General features: G+C 40.8%; 2 protein-coding genes across 2 annotated transcripts in view; both read right to left on the minus strand.

Moving 5' to 3' along the window:
* Positions 1-1,046, minus strand: part of cpb1 (carboxypeptidase B1 (tissue)) — a 4,323-nt gene extending 3,277 nt beyond the window's left edge. Inside the window, exons 1-5 of the mRNA XM_013915196.1 lie at positions 916-1,046; positions 595-670; positions 392-516; positions 180-279; positions 3-84 (exon numbers count right to left, since the gene is read on the minus strand). Of these exons, the coding sequence (XP_013770650.1) occupies positions 3-84; positions 180-279; positions 392-516; positions 595-670; positions 916-980 (448 nt within the window). The 5' untranslated portion in view covers positions 981-1,046. The remainder of the gene's footprint in view (positions 1-2; positions 85-179; positions 280-391; positions 517-594; positions 671-915) is intronic.
* Positions 1,047-2,201: 1,155 nt separating this feature from the next.
* On the minus strand, positions 2,202-7,581 carry agtr1b (angiotensin II receptor, type 1b). The gene is made up of 2 exons (XM_005722720.1): positions 7,452-7,581; positions 2,202-3,393 (listed from the first exon to the last, which is right to left on the minus strand). The coding sequence occupies exon 2, from the start codon at positions 3,291-3,293 to the stop codon at positions 2,202-2,204; it is 1,092 nt and encodes a 363-aa protein (XP_005722777.1). The 5' UTR covers positions 3,294-3,393; positions 7,452-7,581.
* Between the last annotated feature and the right edge of the window lie 12,882 nt (positions 7,582-20,463).

Genomic DNA, 20,463 nt, shown 5'->3' on the forward strand with positions numbered 1-20,463 from the left:
ACGTCCCTCATAGGTGTTTCCAATCACCTCCTTGCTGATCATATCAGAATTGGCAGTAGCCATTGAGTTCATCCATGACTCAATCTAAAATAAACAGGACAAATATGGTAAGAAATTACTGAAAACCAGAAAAGAAAATCAGAATTGAGATCGGCGCTCTTAAGGGTTTCGACTCTTACATCGCTCCAGGTGTTGTACTTGGTGTAGCTGTGGGCTCTGGGAGAACCCTTGTTTTCAATCTGGCGATCAACAGCCTCCTGAACATCATCAATAAAGACCCTGAATAGGATTTAATCAAAAAGTGTCACAGCATTGCGTGAAGAATGTAAATCTGGGGCACAAAATATCCAGATAAATATCCTTTAGTTTAATTGTTTGTCTAGCGACCTACTCTAGCTGCATGCCGCTCTGCTGCAGGACGGTGAACACCATGTCCAGGTACTGAGCAGGCACACGGATGTCCACGCTCATGCCCACAGTCACCTGCTCAGCACTTTCTGGGGTCCAAAAGTCGAGCTGCAGATGGCAGCAAAGTCAAACACTTGAGCAATGAAACATATGTGTGTGCCTGTATGTGTGAAAGCAGATGGGTACCTGAACACTGTTAGCCAGTTCCCTAATGACTTTCACATGTTCATTAAGGACAGGCTTCAGACGCAGAACTTTATCACTGTTTAAAAAAGGGGGGTGAGAGAAATCAACATTATAAAATAGCATCCACAAACACTTTGCCTTCACTCCTCAGCAGTTTCTTTGGAACACAGTAATACCCTTTGCATAAGCCACAAACTTAGGGAACGCAGGCTTATATAGTACTTCTATTATTAGAACTGCGTCATTATATTTTTAGTGTCATCACATGCTGTAGTTTACAGGAATGCTGTCCTTTTTTTTTAAACAAAAGTGTAAATTTACCCCTCAAAGCGAGTGACGTCAGCGAGGGCAAAAGCCACCAATCCAAAAAACAGGAGGACCTTCATGTTGGCAATGAAGCTGGCTTTCCTTGTGTACGACACTTATACCTCGCAGCTTGCCGTACATCCACCAATCGGAGTCTTTTACGCAAAGATGTGTCATACGTCCTTTGCTGTGTCGCTGGTTTTTTTTTAGGTGTTACGTGGAAAAACGAGAGCCTACATGATGTACTGTCAATGATTAATAGATTCAAGACGTGTTTGAGGCATTTTTAAACCAAGGTCATTTGATTTGGATAAGTCACAGTTATCAGAAGTGTTTTTTGTAATGTGTGACTTGCTTTCACGACTAATCAGGATGATTTGTCTCTTTTTACACTCAGCTATTAAAAAATAAGATCCACCATGGACTGTATTTTATTTCTTTTTAATTATATTTTCGTATTCACAAAATGTACACCTACACGGTATAAAAAAACACACCTGTCAAGTTTAAATACCACAAAGACAACCACCAAAGACACTGACAATGATCTCCCAGCCTGGATTATTTACATGGCACTCCATTTTTGATAGCATGTCACTCCCAAACTTAGTAGCATTTCAGTGTTGATATGCAAACAAATATACATTTTCACAAAGAGGACATAGTCTGACTATACTATATAACATACGGAAAATAGTTAATGAAGTCAGATCTGCTGCAAATATACATTTACATGACATTTTGCAATACATTTCCAATTATTTCATGTATGTTGCCACTGGCAGAGCATTCATGAGTGGCTTAGCACTTTTTTTTTTTAGCATTGTTCCAACTAGTGAACGACCTGCTGAGAGCAAAGGATAGTTTTCACTAGACACTATAGTACTGCACTGTATCATCGAGGCACAATGCTGACATAATTTTGCAGAACATGCATATCTTTTTATAAATAATGGGATAAGTGTTCAGTAATTCTGTATAATATTTTCTTGCAGAGCCATACTATATTAATATGGCTTTTTTTGTGACACTCTCATTCATTTCACAGGGTTAGATGGGAAAATTTGCCAGCATGCTATGTGACATGGAATGGTATATGAATAAATATTCTGCAACTACAGAGGAACATGTGCACAACATTACAATCATTGTGGATGTTTCAGTGCTGGGTAATACAGTTGGGCATGGAGAAAAAAAAAGAATGGAATGTCTCCATCCCCAGGTCTTTGACCTCAAACTGAAAGAGTGAGGAGAGGTCAACTGTACCCTGTTTCTCTCTCTCTCCCCCCCCCCCCCCCCCTTTACTTCACGTCAGAGGAGGCATTACTTTTGACTGCAAGGCTCAGTGCCTCTGTGGCGCGAAAAGAGAGTGCACTCATCTTGGAGCTAATGCTCGGGTGAGGCCCGGGAACTGCCCCTCGGGAGCAACGCAGCAGATGGAGTAAGTTTTTGCGAAAGTTGTGCCCCACGAAGCTGTACACGATAGGGTTCACGCAGCTATTGAAGTAGGCAATGCATATGGTGAAGGGTATGGCGGTGTCAATGAGTTCCACGATGGAGCATTTGTTCACAAGTTTCAGTTGGGTGAGCACCTCCATGAAGTGGAATACCTGGTGTGGCGCCCAGCACAAGAAAAAGGCCAAGACAGCCGCTGCGAGCATGCGCAGTACCTCGTCGTCCCGCGAACGAGAGCTCTTCTGTATGTGCGTGGCCCCCAGCAGCGCCTGCCCAATAAGGCAATAACACGTGAGGATGATGACAAAGGGCACCAGGAAGCCCAGCAGGATCTTCATGAGGCTGATGGCGAGGCGGAGCTCTTTCAACCACATTTCATTTTCTTCAGTCGGGTGCAGAATGCCGCACACTGTAGTGTTAGAGTGTGAGATGTCGTGGAGATCCCTGATCACCGCTGTGGGCACACTGAGCACGAAGGCAAAAAGCCAGATCACCACACAGGTGAGACGCGCATACACCAGGGAGCGGAAGCGCCTCGATCGCATTGGATGCACAATAGCCAGGTAACGGTCTAGGCTGAGCGCTGTGAGGAAGAAGATGCTGGTGTAGATGTTAAAAATCACCAGCCCTGCACTGGCCTTGCACAGGAATCCTCCAAAGGGCCAACTATACCCTGTGGCGGTGTAGGTGGCCCACATTGGTAGAGTGATGAGAAACGTGAGGTCAGACACGGCAAGATTCAGGACGAAAATGTTAGCCACCGTCTTAAGCTTCATGTAGCAGTAGATGACAGCCACCACCATGCTGTTTCCGACAATGCCGATGACAAAAATACAGCCATAGACGATGGGTACCAGGGTGAAAATTATTTCATGGTGTCCAGACATACCACATGCCAGTTCTAAACCGTCTGTTGTTTCTGTCGTTAGATTTTGCATTTTGAGCACCAAATCCCAGGACTTTTAAATGGAGGGTCCCTGTAGCCAGGGCTGGTCTGTGGTGACTGATGCAGGCCTTGGGAGAGGGCCTCAGCGAGTCCTATAAAAGAAACACACACACAAAAAAAGAAAATGTCACAGGCAGCCCAGGAGAGGAGCCATCATTACTGCTGGCACGGCCCATAAACGCTAATCCACACGAGCACCCATGAAAATGCTCACTCTACACCAGCTCATTAAAGACCTGCACATTAAAGCCATCCTGACGCTTTATGTTATTTCTGTAAAGTAAGAAGCCATGAAAAACAGATGTTGCATGTTATTCAATATTCCAAAAATGCCCTTTAAAAACGTCATTATTCAGACAGCCTGCATTCTGCCTTCGCCTTATAATCGTCCCTCGGCTAATGAAGGGCAACAGTAAAACTGTACAGTGTTTATCAAATGCTCGGTCCATCTGGGTTGGACTGTCAGCACCCGGAAGGAGAACATTTATGCCTCGTGTTATGACCTGAGTTAATGAAGGCCGCATGGCAAAGCGCGAGCTTGGATAACAACGCCATTAAACACTAAAGCGCTGAGGGAGCAGGGGAGGAGAGGAGAGGTTCGAGGCTCCAGTCACCGTAAAAGACATGTCACGTTTTAAACCCTCGGCGCGCCGAGATACATTGTACACAGCATGAGAACTTCTAATCAGCACACACCTAAACAAACAGGACAGCAGGGATTCAGCTCTGTGGAAACTTTGCTCTGTGAGAAAATCAAACCTGCGTGCTGCGGAAAATTGGCCTCGGGGCTATTTTTTTTCTTTTTTCTTTTTCTCTATTTTTTTATGCTTGATTTGCACAAGCTTAGAGTGAAATGGGAATATAAAAAACAAATTCTCTCCTTTGCTGAGCATCTTTATGTTTAATAGAATAGCTTTGTGGGTGTCATTAGTGGAGCTGATGTAATAATATTAGCATAAGCCTCATTTATATGACAATATAGCTGACGAGATTACCCAAACTTGCACAAAAAACAAGAAATATTTGTGGTTACAGTAAATCCAATCTGATGCCAAAGAAAACATAACTCTGCCTTTAGAGATCATAAGTAGGCAAATACAATTTGAAGATAATGAACAACTGTTTAACTGATTTATGATTTCTTTTAGGAATGAGAAGTTAACCTTTTATTATTATACAGCTGTCACGACAGAAATGGAATTCCCTGGATTACCAGTCTGAGTAAACGGAGCAGGATTTTGCCACAAGATGGCATGCTAGCATTAGGATTTTACTGTTTACGTCTCACTGCTGACTCAGCAGGGACACAGCGCATTTTGACAGAAACACTACAGATATTTCAGCCAGGGTGTTTCTATACATTTAGATTTTTTTTTTTTTTAAAGTAGCCATGTGCTCCTGTCACAATCTCATTGGAGTTTAAGCTACTCGAATCAACCTATTGCAGACACTTTACCTTCACATCTACTGAGCTCAGAGTCTGAGCTCCAGCAGCACAACTGTTTTATCTCAGAATAATAAAAAGATCCTAATTTTTCAGCAGATTTCAGTAGGTGAATTCTTTGAAAAAAACGAAATAAGAAAAAAAAAACCCTGCGTGCACTAAAGCAACGACCCTATCTGCTGCAGATGTGGGATTTATCGAGTGTGGAAGATGTGTGGATGCCAAGGGCAGCAGAATAATGGAATATCTCTGCGAGTTTCCTGCACAGGCCCCAGTGTAACAGGTAGGATAAAGCACCGACACAGATGTCGAAGCTCGGATTCAAAGTGCGGGTGTTTTGCTTCTTAATGTTTATAACGGTGGGTGACTGTAATATCAAACCATGCAAACAAGAGCATTAAAATGAATATCGGTTTCACAGTTTGGGGATTTTTAAACGATTAAAGGAAATCTCTTGATGCTCAGAAGATTTTTGATTGCCAGAAATGGAAATAGGAGAGAAAATGGACACTCTTTTACTGTTATTAGTGCAGTGCAACGCCAGTGTTTTTCCAAGAGGGAGATGAAGATAGTAAGGGAACGTGTGTTGAGTTAATACAAACAAGGCTGGATATGCTGAATATCTATAATAAAGATAAGGTGGCACAGAAAGAAGGTGACTCAGAAGAAGGCTATTTAGGGTGGCTTTGTCCAGTGAGCTATAGCTTGAGTGAGATGGCACATTACTGAATGGCAGCTATAAACCCTGGGTGACCACAGACAGGAAGGCAAACAGCCCCTTCACAAAGTCCGTGCGCAAGCTGCATCCTCTGAGACAAGACAAAAAGGCTGCAAAGGCCCAGAGTTGTTTGCAAACAAAGCTGCTTACACTGAATGATAAAATCAGGGTTAGGAGGAAGTTTGGGGACATTTCTGCCCCCCAGATCTCTGTGGCTGAATCCTGAGTGACATTATAGTAGCAACATTTGAGTCCTATTTTGGGGCATTTAAAAGTGGAATCGTTCTGGGAACATGGGATTTATTTACAAAAACTAAAACAAGGACAAATTAAATCACTTTTAGTTTAGAATAATAGGATTGTCTAAGTTGGGACAGCGAGAAAGTTCCCATCAACTGAGCTATCTGAGGCTACCCTTAGCTTGAGAACCCAGCTGCTCGGACATGAGCACCACCATCTGGCTGTTCAAAGAGAAAACCACTAAAATCAGTGGCTGATCGAGTTAATGATTTATATCAGCCCATTACAAAGTGAGGTTCATCTTACTGGAAACAGGCCACTTCACCCCACCTTCCTGTTTCAGCCCTGTTTGGTCAACAGGATGCTCTGCAACAATGGGTGCCTCTGACTTTTGTGCATCCTGCATCTCTAAAGGTGTTAAAGAAATACAAATTCAGCATGAGTTAATTAACCAACAACAAGACCTGAACCTTAAATTTCCTCCTTTCCCTGAAGGTGAACAACAATGGTGTCTAATTGCATAGTGCATCTCAGCCGTAGCCTCCTACAACTCACTTCCTCCTCCGTCTCAGCTTGCATGGTGTTGCTTTAAATCATGAGCTTCTTGAAGTGAGGCAACCTCCCTAAACTGCTGAAGAATCTGCCACTGCATTAAAAAAGTGATACAGTAAAGCTCTCATTTTAACATGAATCCAGAAATAGAAAAACATCAAAGGGTTTAAATTAATAATACATGTGTGTATGACATTGTGACAGTGTCCATGAACTAATCAAAGACTTGACTTATGGCTTGCAGCTGGGCAGCTAATGGAAATATTGGCTCCAGAAGTTATGTCTGCATCTTTCTGTTTATAGAACTGCGCTTTCATGTGACGTACACAATCAAACAACACAAACCTGTGCCTGAGAGGCTTCCAATCATTTCTTGTACTACGACTTTGAATTACAATAACCTAGGAGACTGTAAATCCTGCTATCTTTTATTTATTTCCAATTGTTTTGGTAATTCTGTTAAAAAAAGAAAACCGCGTATAACCTGAGAACAACAAGTCTCTTGAATATGGTAACACGAGAGGGGGGAATGAAACTCCTAAAAACTTTGACAGCAACTTTTACTCTGAGAAGTCTGCAGCACTTTATTTTGTCCCTTAACTTCTTCTTTCCTCATTATTACTTCAATAGTATGAATTTTGTCGCCTTCACTCACACAACTATAAATTAAATTCCATCAGTTCTTTTTACCCCTGGTTTGCTTTTCCTTCACCTTTTCACGTGTTTTTTTTGTGATTAAATTCTTCATAAGCGAGGATTTTCAAAGAGCACGGAGATACTGTTTATCAGGAAGTGGATCCAATTTTCTATGGAGATATAAGACCTGGGTTTGTATAGATGGCATGACTAGGTTCTGAATTCTTCTCATTCCTACCGCAGATTTACTGTAGCTGGTTTAAGGGTTTTAAACACAGAAGAATTTCATAGACAGAGTAAACAAACAGAAGGAATAAAACTGCGCTGATTTACTTCGTGAATAAAGCCAGTATGTTGTTGTGTTGTTTTATTTTCATTTGCAGGTTCTGAAAGTAATATTAGTCATTTTAGTAAATGAAAAAAAGTTTTTCAAACTGCACCAAGAATCAGCAGAAAACAGTTTCTCTAACTTATCCCTAAAATGCTAACGTTCATCAATGAAAGCAAAGATGAAAGTTGGTGAGAATCCTTCCTGAAAGCGAGGCAGTGTCAGTGCTTACCTGCAGTGCTGAACCAGGAGGCTGTTGATGCTTTCAGAGCAGGACGGGCTGAGAGATAGAGAGACCACCGCAGCGTGTCACTGACTGCCTCTGATTTAACTTAACCGCTGGAGCAGGACGAGGAGGAACACCGTCTGACACACAACCCCCTCCTCACCCCACCACTACTCCCTCTCTCTCTCTCTCTCTCTGACACACACACAAACACACAAACACACACTCTACAGTGATGAATGAGTTACACTGGAGCCAGTCAGCTACATATTGTCTTGACCCATCTTTCACTCTGGCCAACAGACTCTGCAGATACACAAACAACCACACATGAGCTCTTACACAATAGCACCTCTCCTCTCCTCCTCTCTCTCCTCCTCCTCTCTACTTTCCCCCTTGCACCTCAAGCACTATCTCCCCTCCTCTCCCTTAACGTCTGCTTTTAATCATCAACTTTTTTCTGTCTTATGAAATTGACTACTTCTGACAGCTAGAGATGATTAACGTTCCAAATCTAGCCCTGTTGCATAATCCTTTAAGGGTGTTCAATTGGGCTCTGCATTTTAATTGACTATGCAAAATCATGCTCATAATCACAGACAGCACTTTGTTTAAGTCTTACTTCAATATTTTGGCCACCTCTCTCCTTCCACTTATGTCAGCTCTCATCCAATGACAGTCCCACCGTCCCTCGTCCTCTGCACAGCATGAAAGGAACGGCCAGGGTCTGATTATGACTGAGCCTGTCAACACACTTTATTAATAGCTGCCACATGAATCCCCTTGAATCACTATGCAACACGGGCTCAAAAAAGTGTGTGTATGTCGGGGGAGATCAGTTGGGTGGAGCCTGAGAGTTGGGACACTGCTATTTTTTCCCCACTTCTTGCTAGGTTTCCTCAAAGCGTTTCCTGCATTTCAGTATGCGATTCATCTGTCACTCATTTGCCACGCTTTTTTTTTTTTAAAACATATGGACCTTTTCTCGGCATTGTGTAAATCTATGTGCATGCATACCTCAGAGCTTACAACTCCCCCTTGGCCAAACTGTCTCTATTGAAGCTGTAAGTTTGATGAAAGTGACTTATTAAACCACTAAAACAGTTCATGTGTGATCAAAAAGAAAAGAAGGAAAAACCCAACTCAGGCACGAAAAGGAAAGAACTCGTCTGCGCGCTTGTGTAATCCAGCTGCATTAAGAAGGAATTTCTATTTTTAGGGATTGCACAGAACCGTCAGACACAGCTTGGTTGTTATTTGTCTCCCCTATTCTTTCTCAAGGTCTGACAGGTGTTGAGAAGCAGGTCACATCCTCGCCTCTCTGCTGCAACCTATTGCAAATGTCACTGACATGGATAAGTGATGGATGAGGTGGCGTGGCAGCCATCCTGCAAATCCCCTCAGTTTCAGTGGCGGCTGTTGAAGAAAGCCGTCGCCTGGGCTAAAGACAAACAAGGAAAGAAAGGAAAAACAAACACTTTGGGCTAAGTGGAGGTCCTGTTTGGTGACTTTTGCTCACTCAGGTGTGACCTGGTCATTTGAGAATGATCACATTTGCTGAGGTTTTTATGGCAGGCGGTTCTTCAAAGGTCACCGGGGGTCAAAAGGCAGCAGGTACAAAGGTCTGGAAAACGTTTTGAAAATACGTGACGTGCAGCAAATAGCTCTTCGCTTTTTATACCTGTCATTTTTCAGGAAGGGCAGGTTGTGGAGGAGAGTAACTCACTTTGCTCAGCAACAGAGCCATTTACACCTCCAGGGGATTATGATCAAGCTCCATTATGTCTTCAATTACTGCAAATGATAAGAATCATCCATTAGGCCAATGTTATCTTATTGCGTATCCTGTCACAGCACTGAGCATCTGTATGGTATCCCTTCGTCCTTACGGTCCTCGCTGCCACAAGAATTATCTTGTCTATATCTGACCCTTGAGACCTCTCAGGAAGTGAGCAGAGAGTGCAGAATCACTACATGTATTTTCCACAAAGCAAATAATTCTCAGTGGGGACAGGATGTTGTTGCAACACCCCGTACTACAACAATGATTTACACTCCTTGGGTACAAGCAGAACCAGATGTTGGTGATCTTAAAACAGAGATATGCAAAAGATTAGAAGGGAAATGACATAGTTAATGTTCCTAAAGCTTTTTTTGTTTTCTTTTTATAGAAAGAATAGAGTTTATTTAATTGAAGTTGGTGCATTAAAAAGGTAAAATTACATATTCTGACAGTGTCCTCTTTAATGCACTCAATAAATGCATCAATGTTTAATCCAAGTTATAGTTGTGCAACTTTTATGAACCCATGCAACTATCATAAAATCCAAGTAAATCCAGTTGTTTTTGTTTTTTTTTTTACAGAATAATTCATCAGTTGTGGCTGGATGAGGCCAGAAAGAGGCCAAGGCTTCATCTCAACTGCTCATACCCTGGAGGTGTGATCTTGGGCGATGTTCCTGCTAATCACATCACTCTAACAAGATTAGCCGTGTTAGCACTTAAGCTGTAGTTGAATAAATTGATGTCTGAGGTAATTACTGGTAGCAGACCACTGCGGGGAAATAGACTTTTTACACCACAGCAACACAGGCAGTAAAATGCCAAACCAGCACACAGCCACCTGCTGAAGAAAGACAATACTGTGTGAGTTCTGAAGTTGAGCTCGAGCTGTAAAATGAACACGGGTGACAAACTGGAGAGAAAAAAAATTAACAGCATAAAGCGTCTTAGCAAGAAAATGAACCACCACATACCGGCAGAACAGCTTAAATGCATCTTGGGATTGATTCTAAATGTTCTCTGGAAATGTACTGGAGGGATGGAAAAACATTATTTTAAAATCTGTTCCCTCATTTGGTGTTTTAAAGATGTTAATGGAGATCCACGTCCAACACATTGGGCCAAGTAAGTGTTAACATGGGCTGAAAACCTGAAAGCCACATGATTAATAAACCATCCAGTAATTCCAAGTTACTCTGGGGAACCTGGAAAAGGCTTCTCCCACAAGGATAGAAAATGTGTGAGCACAGGATAAAAATTATTACTCAGAACAAAGTTTTTATTGACTTCAACTGCTGAGTTGCAGCAGTTCCTGGATTCAAAATTACTTCTACTTGAGGTGCCATGAGCAAACCAGATATGTTCTTGCTGTGTTTCACCAATAGAAAGCTTCCCACAAGGGTGAGGGTTCGAATATTCCACCAATAAAACCTAAAAAAAAAGGATATAAACACCAAGCCCAAAAGGATTCACCAAATTTAGTCCAAATCAGGCAAGACACACACAGCAGCATCAACTACAGACAACATGAAGGTCTATAAAAAAGAAAAGTTGCCAGTTAGAACAGAGTATTTAGTGGCCTGTAGATTATCCAGAAAACTTTCCTTTGTAAAAGGTTCCTCTGTCACCTGTTTGTGTTAAAATACGAATGTGGTCAATTCCAAAGGCTTGTAGTGTAGATGGGTTGCCATTATGGAAGTCCAGGAAGCATCTTAAGTTTGGATTAATTTGCACTGGTCCCTCACTAATGGAACTAAACCACCACCGCTATAACCTGACTCAAGAGTTCAAGATTTCCTTTTAATTTGCCTATTTGTAGCTTCTAGATGTGTATAAATATCTAAAATTTCCAAAACAAAGTGTGCTGTATCAGCTTTTGACAGGTTTGTGCTGCGTGTTTCTATCTGGGCTAATTTCCATCTGCAAACTCTCTGCCGACACAGAGCCAGGTTAATGTGATCAAAAGAAATATATGCAGAACAAGAACTACATGTTTCTTTTCACACATGTTCCTCATAAGTTTGTATCCAAACTTTACCCCAAAATATCTTTTTTTAAATAACACAAAAAAATTTTCTCTATTAAAACAATATGTGCAGAGTGAAGCAGTTCTCTTTATGTTTGGGATTTGATGGACATGTTGTCTTAATAAGCCCGACCACATTTTTCCCCTTTGTTTTAAACAGTTCCATACTGTACCATTGCTTTAGATATTGTTGTGAAACTCACTTCCCCACCATTCCCTTAAGACTCGTAATCAAAAAATGCCCAGAGACATGTTTCTCAGCGTTTCTCTGGACATTTAGACCCCTCACAGTATGAGAATCACAGGTGGAACTAATATCACTAATGGCAGCTTTCCCCCCTCCCCCAGCAAACGCTTCAATGCTAAGCAGCAAATAATGTTAGACACCCCTCTGACACGTGAGAAGTTGTACTTTACTTTAAGGCAACTTTGGTTTATCCACTGGGAATTATTATTATCATGTTAAAAAAAACAGCTGTTCTCTGACTCAAATGTAAAGACAGCAACAAATTCTAGCTGGGCAATAATTATAAGTTGATATCAGGTTACAAAATAATGTAGAGAACCGCTGCACTAAAAACCACTTCTATGACTTACATTGAAAGCATTGTCTTCAAATAATAAGACCATTTCAACCACCAATAGTGTCAAGCAGTGATGCTCATTCTGCCCCCAAATCCACCAAAATGCATGCTGCTACTTTTCTTTTTAGCTATCAAGGCATTTCTAAGCTAAGCCATATTCCACATGATCTTCAAATCTTGGCGTGGAAGCTGCTGTGACTCTTCAAAAAGCCTGCTAAGATCACTGCTTACTCTGTCAAAGTAAGAGCTTGCTGCTTGATATCTGCTTGGTGTTGAGTTGGTCTTTGACAGGTATGCTTGTGGCTTATATCTTGGCTTTTGTTACTGCTGTCTTTCATTCACTATATATCGAGTGTCCTTGGCTTCAATTCTTCTTTTTTGCCTGGTTATTATTGTTTGGCATGAGGATACATGTTGCATTGTGGATGCTTATATTGGAATGTGAGTGCGGCTGAAGTGGTATTGCACCACATTTTCCTTTTTTTGATGTTATTCCTGGATGATTTCATGCTGCAGTGCATGCTTCTCTGTAAGCCTAAGTAAGTGTGCACTGAACAGTTAAAAGTCTAATGTTTGGTTGGATGAGTTAGCCACAAAACAAGCCCACCAGTTACACACATTTCAGCTACACTTCGGTCAGGATTTTCTCGTTTTATTATTCAGCCGCTGACTTCATCTTGTATCTATGTACTGTCTGCTCTGATAGTTGTATCTGCTTTTACTTTGCAAAATCTACTTTTAAACTGCTTTTACTGTTCGACATCAATCACTCAATCAATCTTTATTTATAAAGCACTTTTCATACAGAAATGTAGCACAAAGTGCTTTACATGGTTAAAAGCAGCCCTCCAACTCACTCCCCACACTCTCATTAACATGCAGACCAATTTTCCCTTCAGAGGTGAAGAAAGTTTATTTTTTGTTCTTTCCGATCCATGTTTTGCTGAACTTGGTGGATGCTGGCAGAGCCGAGGTCAGAGCTTAGATGCCAAATATGAACTCTGAATTCACATCATAAATCTCTTTTGTATCACTTGGCTACAGAACCCTCCCACTTGTACCATCTTAATGTCCCCAAACTGTGGTATGCAGAACATTATGTAATCGTTGGGATATTTATCTCCCTGAGTGGATACATTCTTGGACAGCAATATTTTTTTGGAGTACCTTTCCATTTAACTTTTGGTGGTATTTATTAAAGAAGATATAGAGGGCAGTTTAATTACGCATCTAGTTAATGTAGGTGGTTACATTTAGAATATTGCCTTGGTTATAGTATTAAAAAGAATAATGTTCATGAGTGGGAGCTTAGTGAGCTTAACTTAGTACGATATCACAGGAATGGTGGTGGACTCCATCAAAACACATGCATGGCATATATTTTATCTAATGGAGGCTTGGCACTCTTATGCTTTGTATAGATATAAGAAACATCCATCTGTTCATAACTAACGTCTGAGCTCCTGACAGTCCTAAACATCCAGCACTACATACATCACCCCCTGATGGGCCAAGAGGGGCCTGTCCAGTGTGACTTTAACAAGCTTTTTATTTTGTCAGTGTGCTGCGTAAGTGTCAAGGACAGCGCCAGCACCATCCCTCTGGGGCAGTCAAGGCTCAGAAAATATTTACTGCATCTCTCACACTCGATGGACCTGCCTTGTTAGTGCTGTTGCCCGCATGAGTCTGACTTAGAAGCTGTGTAGGAGGATGAAGGGAGGGGCGTGTACAGGGATTACGAGTAACAGTGCACAAAGTGTGTTTTGTCACATTACAATATACTTTTAAGGTGGTATGAAGAGTCAGGAATACATATACAACCTGTATCTGCCACGGTTTTACCACTACCCCTAAGTTTTAATTCCTTTAAAACATCATGGAAATCAGTGACCCAGTAGTTGACCTTGGATCTGTAAAATTGTATGGCCCGTACACTCCTCTAAATTGGAGCAAAAGAACAGATATGTAAAAGGCAACAAATCTTTTACACAAACAGGAAGCATCTGAGAGATTGGAGGGAAAGTGGTGGGAAGGCTTTTAAAAAGGCCTCTGAGAGTCACATTGTTTAGGTCGGGTCTCCCCAAGGTTGCCGTTTTGCATCTATGCAGGGATGGATGGGAAAATACTGAAGGGGTGCGCACCGAGGGAGGCTTGCTGGTACTCCTTGACTGTAACCTCTCCCATGAATATTTTGGGCTCTTTATTAGATCTATGGAGGTTAAAAATGCATTAATACTTCCCTCTGGTCTGTTGAGATTTATCAGTTGGATGACATTTGAATTCAATAAAACAGTGAGCTGTAATGCAGACATGTTCTACTTTCTTAAAGTAGTATCTGTTCAGCCAAAGGAGCTTTATAGCCCAATCGAGGATAATGCACCGTTGCCTTCGAGCGAGGAAGTGAGTATCTTGCTCTAAAGGTTTGTTTGTGTTTATTAAAGTCATTTTTTATTCCATTTAGGCATCTCAGACACAAATTGTAAGAGCGTAAACATATACATTTGTCTCCATGTTCCTTTATGCTTTTTACTTGGCTGCGTGTGCTGTCAGTGTGTCTGTGCATAAACTCACTTTGGGTATTCTTATGTCACCTAAATCTAAACTGAATAAAGTTCTGCGGCGTGTGTCCCTCTGAGGCTATGTTGCTTACTTTTAGGCTGCTCGTGTTAAGTTCATTGAGTGTGTGTGTGTGTGTGTGTGTTGAAAACACAGGGTTTCTGTGCGTCTTTTGTGTTTATGCATGTGATTGTGTGTGCACGGGTCAGAGAAGTTTCACAAGCGCATTGGCGCACTAGGGGTCTGGAACCTGTTCTTATCCCTAGCAGGCTTTCCTTATGTAAACAGCATGTTAACAGCTTTGAATTGTCTTTCTCATTCTTGTAAAAGAGTCATTAACCAAAAGAGAGTAAAATCCAAATTACACGCAAAACAATATAATAATATAAAAACAGAATATGTATAAAATGTATAAAAATATGATAATTAAAAAATATATATTAGTCATCCAGCTTTTGTAAGAGCCTATCGTGTGTGAATAGGAAGGTGAAGTATCTTATCTTGTGTCCACTTTTCCCCTGACCCCCCCACCCGCTGGGCCATACTGTACTCTCTGTAGCTGTTGGGAGTTTTGGGCTCAACTGAGTCAACAGCCTTGGGGCTCTTCCGACCGTATAAACACCCCCGTCCACCAGGAAGAGGGTGACTCAAACCATGCTTGTAATGTTTTTGTCAAGTCCTCATCGCTGTAGTAACAAACAGACTCGTATGTGATGTTTTGACGAAAGAGCTCAGGCTTCAACGACTGTGTCGAATAAATATGTGAGCAGACATTTTGAGCAGTGTTTAAGGTATTTAAAAGCAAAGAACTGTGAATTTTGGATTTTTGTGGAACAAACTGCACGTGTACATAAAGCAGATTCTGTAAAGTGTATCTGAAATATGACGGAGTTCAAACTGCAACAGAGCGCTACGCCAAACAGCTGTTCTTAGTTTTCAGCACACAGTGTGGGATTTTAGGTGGATACTCTTATATCTCCCCAGCAGTGCTGTCAAACAACTGTTCTGGTGGAGCTCAGCTTTCCATTCCCAACCACATGGGAGACAAGCAACCGCTGATAGTGCTGATTCTGTTTTTCCATAATCAAACATCCAATTTTCTAAAGTATTCGATTATATCATGACATTTGAATATTCTCCTACCAAACGGTTATATTTCAAACAAAGTATTTTGTGTTGCAATCACCGTGTCACACTTGCAAGAGTCCTCAGTTGCGAGGCTAAAGAGTATCCCGCTGCTGAGAGCTGCTTTTTTTCTCCCCCATTGGTAATTTATTAAATACGTTCGAGACGCTACTGCTTTGAAATGTCAAGTGACCACTAACAACAACAACAAAAAAAGGAAAAACAAACAAGCAGAAATGCACCCAAACGTGAGACGTGATGTTTGATTTCTATGTGGAACCATATTTTAGATTGTTTTATATTTTATTTTGTAAACTTCAGTTTCATTTTCACTCACTGTCAGAGTTGTGCATTAAAACTACTTGGACATATTTATGAAAATGAAATGGTTTGGGTAAAACATTTACGCTTTCACAATGCTTACCACGTGATATAAAAAAGCCCCATCAGTAGGACAGTGCAAATGTGACACTTAGGACCGTTTAATGTCATTATTTCTGCATATAACTGACATTTGTGCCACAGGTGTGTGTGTTCGTGTGTATGTTCGTTCCATCATCGCACAGCAAGAAACCAGTATTTCTAGTGAGTGAGTGACCATAAGCGGTAACTCGCTGTGGTTCAGGTTCAGGTTGCTTTATGTGCACCTGTAGGTAGATGTGAGTTTGTGACCAAACCATAACCAAGTAATGACATAAACGAAAGTGAAAACAGTGAAAAAAGGGACTTCATTAAAGTGTGATTAAAATAAAAAAATCAATGAACTCAGAAGGTTGCCTCTAGCATGAATGATGCTGGTGCCCTTTAATGCCACACAGCTTCACAGTGCGAGGATGGTCTCATTGTCCTGAAGCCACCTAACAATAATAGAGTCATCTGCTTACTTTAAAATGGCTCTGTTTTCATACCTGCTCTGACATGTATTGGTGTACAGGATAAATAACAAGGGCGAGAGCATACATCCTTGTGGGGGAGCCAGTTGAGAAGCGACTTGAGCCGACAGAACTCAATTTATCTCGACTCTTTGAGTCCTCTTACAATTAACAATCCAGGGCACAAGAGTTGTATTCAGGTCCAATTGTTCTAAACGTCTGACAAAAATACAAGGCTGAATTGTGTTGAATTCCAGCATTGTGTAAGTGCTGGAATACAGGAATCAAGCATAAGAACCGTTTCCTTCCAACTGTTTAACAATTAGGTTAAACAAGGTTTCTTTGGCATTTTCTGCTCCTATGTGGCCTGTTAGTAAACTGCAGGAGGTCGAAACCATGCTTGGTTTTTCTCAACATTTCTGACTTCACCAGTTTTCAAGCAGTTTCAACACAGGCAACCAGTCTGAAATCATTTAGGTGGTTGTGATAGCTGGATTTACAAACATGAAATACAGAGTCATCACATAATCTTTACATATATAATATATATTTATTGCTTTTTTTCTTTGTGTGTGTTTGAGCAACACAGTATGCATTACAAAGGGCGAAAATCACTATTTTAAGGAGTAGATGTTAACGCCACTCGTCAACCCAGCAGTGCTGATATCTATTATTGTTGATGCCACTGCAGGACTATAAGATGATAAGATTACTAAGGAGATTGCACAGACCTCAGCTGCTTAAAAAAACAAACAAACATATTGCTATGAGATAAGGTCTAAATGTTGATTTAATTAAATTGACTGTATTCCTCTCGAGGTCAGCCAAGAACCAGAACCTGAGGGTGCACAGGCCAATCAGAGTTGGACAGTTGAAAACTGGAAAATCGTGGTCTGAATCTCAGTTTGGGCTGAGGTATCAGATGGTAGGGTCAGAATTTGGCATTCATAGCATGAGATGAAGGACCACCAGTCCAAGGTACGGTTTGCGTAATATTGTCTTGACATGGTTTGAATGATGCCTGTGTGAACCACGAGTAAACCAGAAGATCTGAATTCATTAAAAGACCTTTGGGTACAATGAATTTGTGGCATGAATGTACAGTCGACAAACAAGATGCAAACATGTCAGAAATAAAGAGAAGGTTTCCAGCATTGTGTGAGTCTATGCTGAGGTCCAAAGTTGTTTTGAAATCAAGGCAACAGTCTCCCCAGTATCCATATGGTGTTCTAGATAAAGTGCTCATGAGCGTGGAAGTCTGTTAAGATCATCCAATGATGGACTGTCCTTTGGGCAAACAGTAGCTAGAAGGTAGGAAGAGAGGTGATGGGAAGTATTAAAAAATCACAAACATACATCCAGAAAGCAATAACATGACATTACGAGCCCACTTTATTCTTTGCTTTTCGTACTTTGACAAACTCTATACAATTGTTACTGGTATATTTTCTCTTCACATCGTTATCCCTCGTGCGCCATAAGAGCCATGACTCAGTTAATGGAAGCAATAACCTTTTATGAGAACATACTGTTTAGCTGTAATATTGCTCTTAGCTCAGCTGTACCAGTAACACTCTATACCGACAACAGCTTAAAATCTGAAAACCCAACTCTAAATAGCCTTCACTCGCATTTTTCGTCATCTCTGTTCGTCATCCTATTCCTGCAAGTCTGCTGCGCACTCTGGGACGCTGGGTTCATTTGACCTAAAGTAAACAACAGGTCAAGAACTTTGTTCCATTCATCTCTCCATCCCTCCAGTGCGCAGATAACAGGCACACTAGAAAATATCATATATATATATTTTGTGAGAAAATGTCTGAAGTCTAGCTAGTCCCTGGTGTGTCTGCTGACCTTTTTGTTTTGCAAGTTTTAAACGGCTTGTCTGGCTGCTTTTTTCTGCTGAGGTGGAATCACTTAGGGAGTTTGTCTTGACTGTGTTTTAAAGGAGTGCCAGTCATCGGATGGCACCGAGGTCTTGCAATCAACACATAGTCCAAGGAAAGGAGGAGCTCATACAGGTTTTTTAATTTAGTCTTCTTTCCTGTTGGTTCTATGGCGTCCGGATGTAAAGACATAAATATCTGGAAATGGGAACATTGTTAGCTGCCATATTGTGACTCATTTCCTAGTATAGAAGAACGTGGAATGTGAGTATAATGTCCTGGAGAATTATGTTGAGTTTACCAGAAGTTGGACACAGAGGACACAAGTTTTTAAAGGCCAGTGTTGCTAATGCTTTATAAAGCTGATGATGGTGCACAGCTATTTTCTAAAGAGCAATACTAACATTTGGTTAATTAAATGTGATCTACATTTGTGCCCGACATAAACTTGTGAGTGCTTGCTCTCTTTGTGTGCATGCACTATTCCCTGGAGACTCTGTTTCTAAGTGACCTCCATCATATTTTTGGCATTTCTGTTGACAGCTCTACTTTTTGGCCAACAAAAACTCTACTATGATGCATGACTAACAAACCAAATTGCTACTGCAATCCACAAGATATACATTGATTAGAAGCACTTAACTGCATAAACTTTAGTGTTTAATGAAATATCTTCATGAAAAAAAGAGGCATTTTCTAATTGCTATTGAATAATTAATCTAGTGGCATGCCAGATAACAATCTTGCTGTGTTTTTATATGTCTCACCCCCAAACACTGTTCCAGATTACTTACTAGTGAGACAAGGATGTTTTGTGAATTTGCATTTTTCTCACATGTCGCACTGGAATTATTCTGTTTGGTTTAGTCGTGGGAGTCGCTCCCTTTGTGGAGCATACTGAGGCAGACTACGCCATGCCCATTCACTTGCTTGTGACTTACCTGCACAATTCATGCATGAGCCCTGGGGGAGCTGGAGTAAAGTCTCCAAAGATTCAGGGCTGCAGTGCATGTGTGAAATCATCTGTTGTTTAAATTTAAAGAACATACTGCTGAGCATAACAGAGTAAATTACCTTCCCTCTGTGAATAACTAGCTCAGAATTTTGGGATTTAACCCTTTAAAGCCGGTGGGCGCGGGCACGCTCCGTTTTGCGTAACTATTTTTAAATCCTGGTAGCACTGCAACCACGTAAGCTAGCGCAATAATTTTTTTTGCATATGAAACCGGAGGAGTTGTACTTACATCTTATGCCTTCAGCTTGTCCTAGGTCACAGTTTCCTTCCACATATAGCTTTGCAAAAACTGCATAAAAAGCACAGAAACACGCTTTGCCGATCCGATCAGCTGTTTGTAACACTTCCTACGTTGGAATAGACGTCAGCGGTGAGCCATCGCATGTCCGCCATGACCTGCCCGAAACCGGAAGTGACGTCATTTTGCGGAAATGCAGTTTTTTACCATCAGGGCCTTATGAGCCTATACTGGTGTTTTTAAAAGTTATGTTTGACTTTATGACTTTCTGTGTCGTTTCTGGGATGCTTAGAACTAAGATTGCACTGCTGGAAATAGTTTATTTTGATGCATATGCTGATTTGTTTTTGCAAATTTGCATTACAATATTTATTTTCGTTTTTCCTGCAGTATATAGAAATTGGTGTATTTCAAAAATAAAACTATGAAGACACTTAAAATAAATTTCCTGTGGTGGGAAACTAGTTTGTGCAACTTTTTTGTATTTACAGTTTTGAGGGATGAGCCTCTTAAATTTCTCTAACTAGAAATATATGTTAAAAAAACAAAAACTATTTTCATTTTTTTTGTAGTTTATTGCACTTTTTTGCAATTTATGTAATTACTATGCACTTAATGCAGACATATTATTAAAGTTTGGGCTATAATGGTTGTATTGATGTATATCAACTTGAAATGCTCCCAAAAATGGCTCCACAGCATATAAAAATATAACATAAGCCCTGGCGGACTTGGTTCTATGGTAGGCCTTAAAGGGTAAGCCAGGGAATCCCCCAACTGGAGCCAAAAATGATCCAGTATTTTATTTATTTTATTTTATTTTATTTTTTTTTTAATAATAGGCAAAAAGCACCCCACCCAAAATAAGAAGTAATTCAAGGCAACCGACTTTACCAAACGAATATAAATGCAGGAAAATGAAGACAACTGTTGT

The sequence above is a fragment of the Pundamilia nyererei genome, unplaced genomic scaffold (assembly GCF_000239375.1).
Source record: "Pundamilia nyererei isolate P.nyererei 1_Seehausen unplaced genomic scaffold, PunNye1.0 scaffold00007, whole genome shotgun sequence".
Lineage (NCBI taxonomy): Eukaryota > Metazoa > Chordata > Actinopteri > Cichliformes > Cichlidae > Pundamilia > Pundamilia nyererei.

Coding starts and splice junctions, on each gene's coding strand:
- agtr1b (XM_005722720.1), bottom strand. CDS start 3,293: ATGCAAAATCTAACGACAGAAACAACAGACGGTTTAGAACTGGCATGT.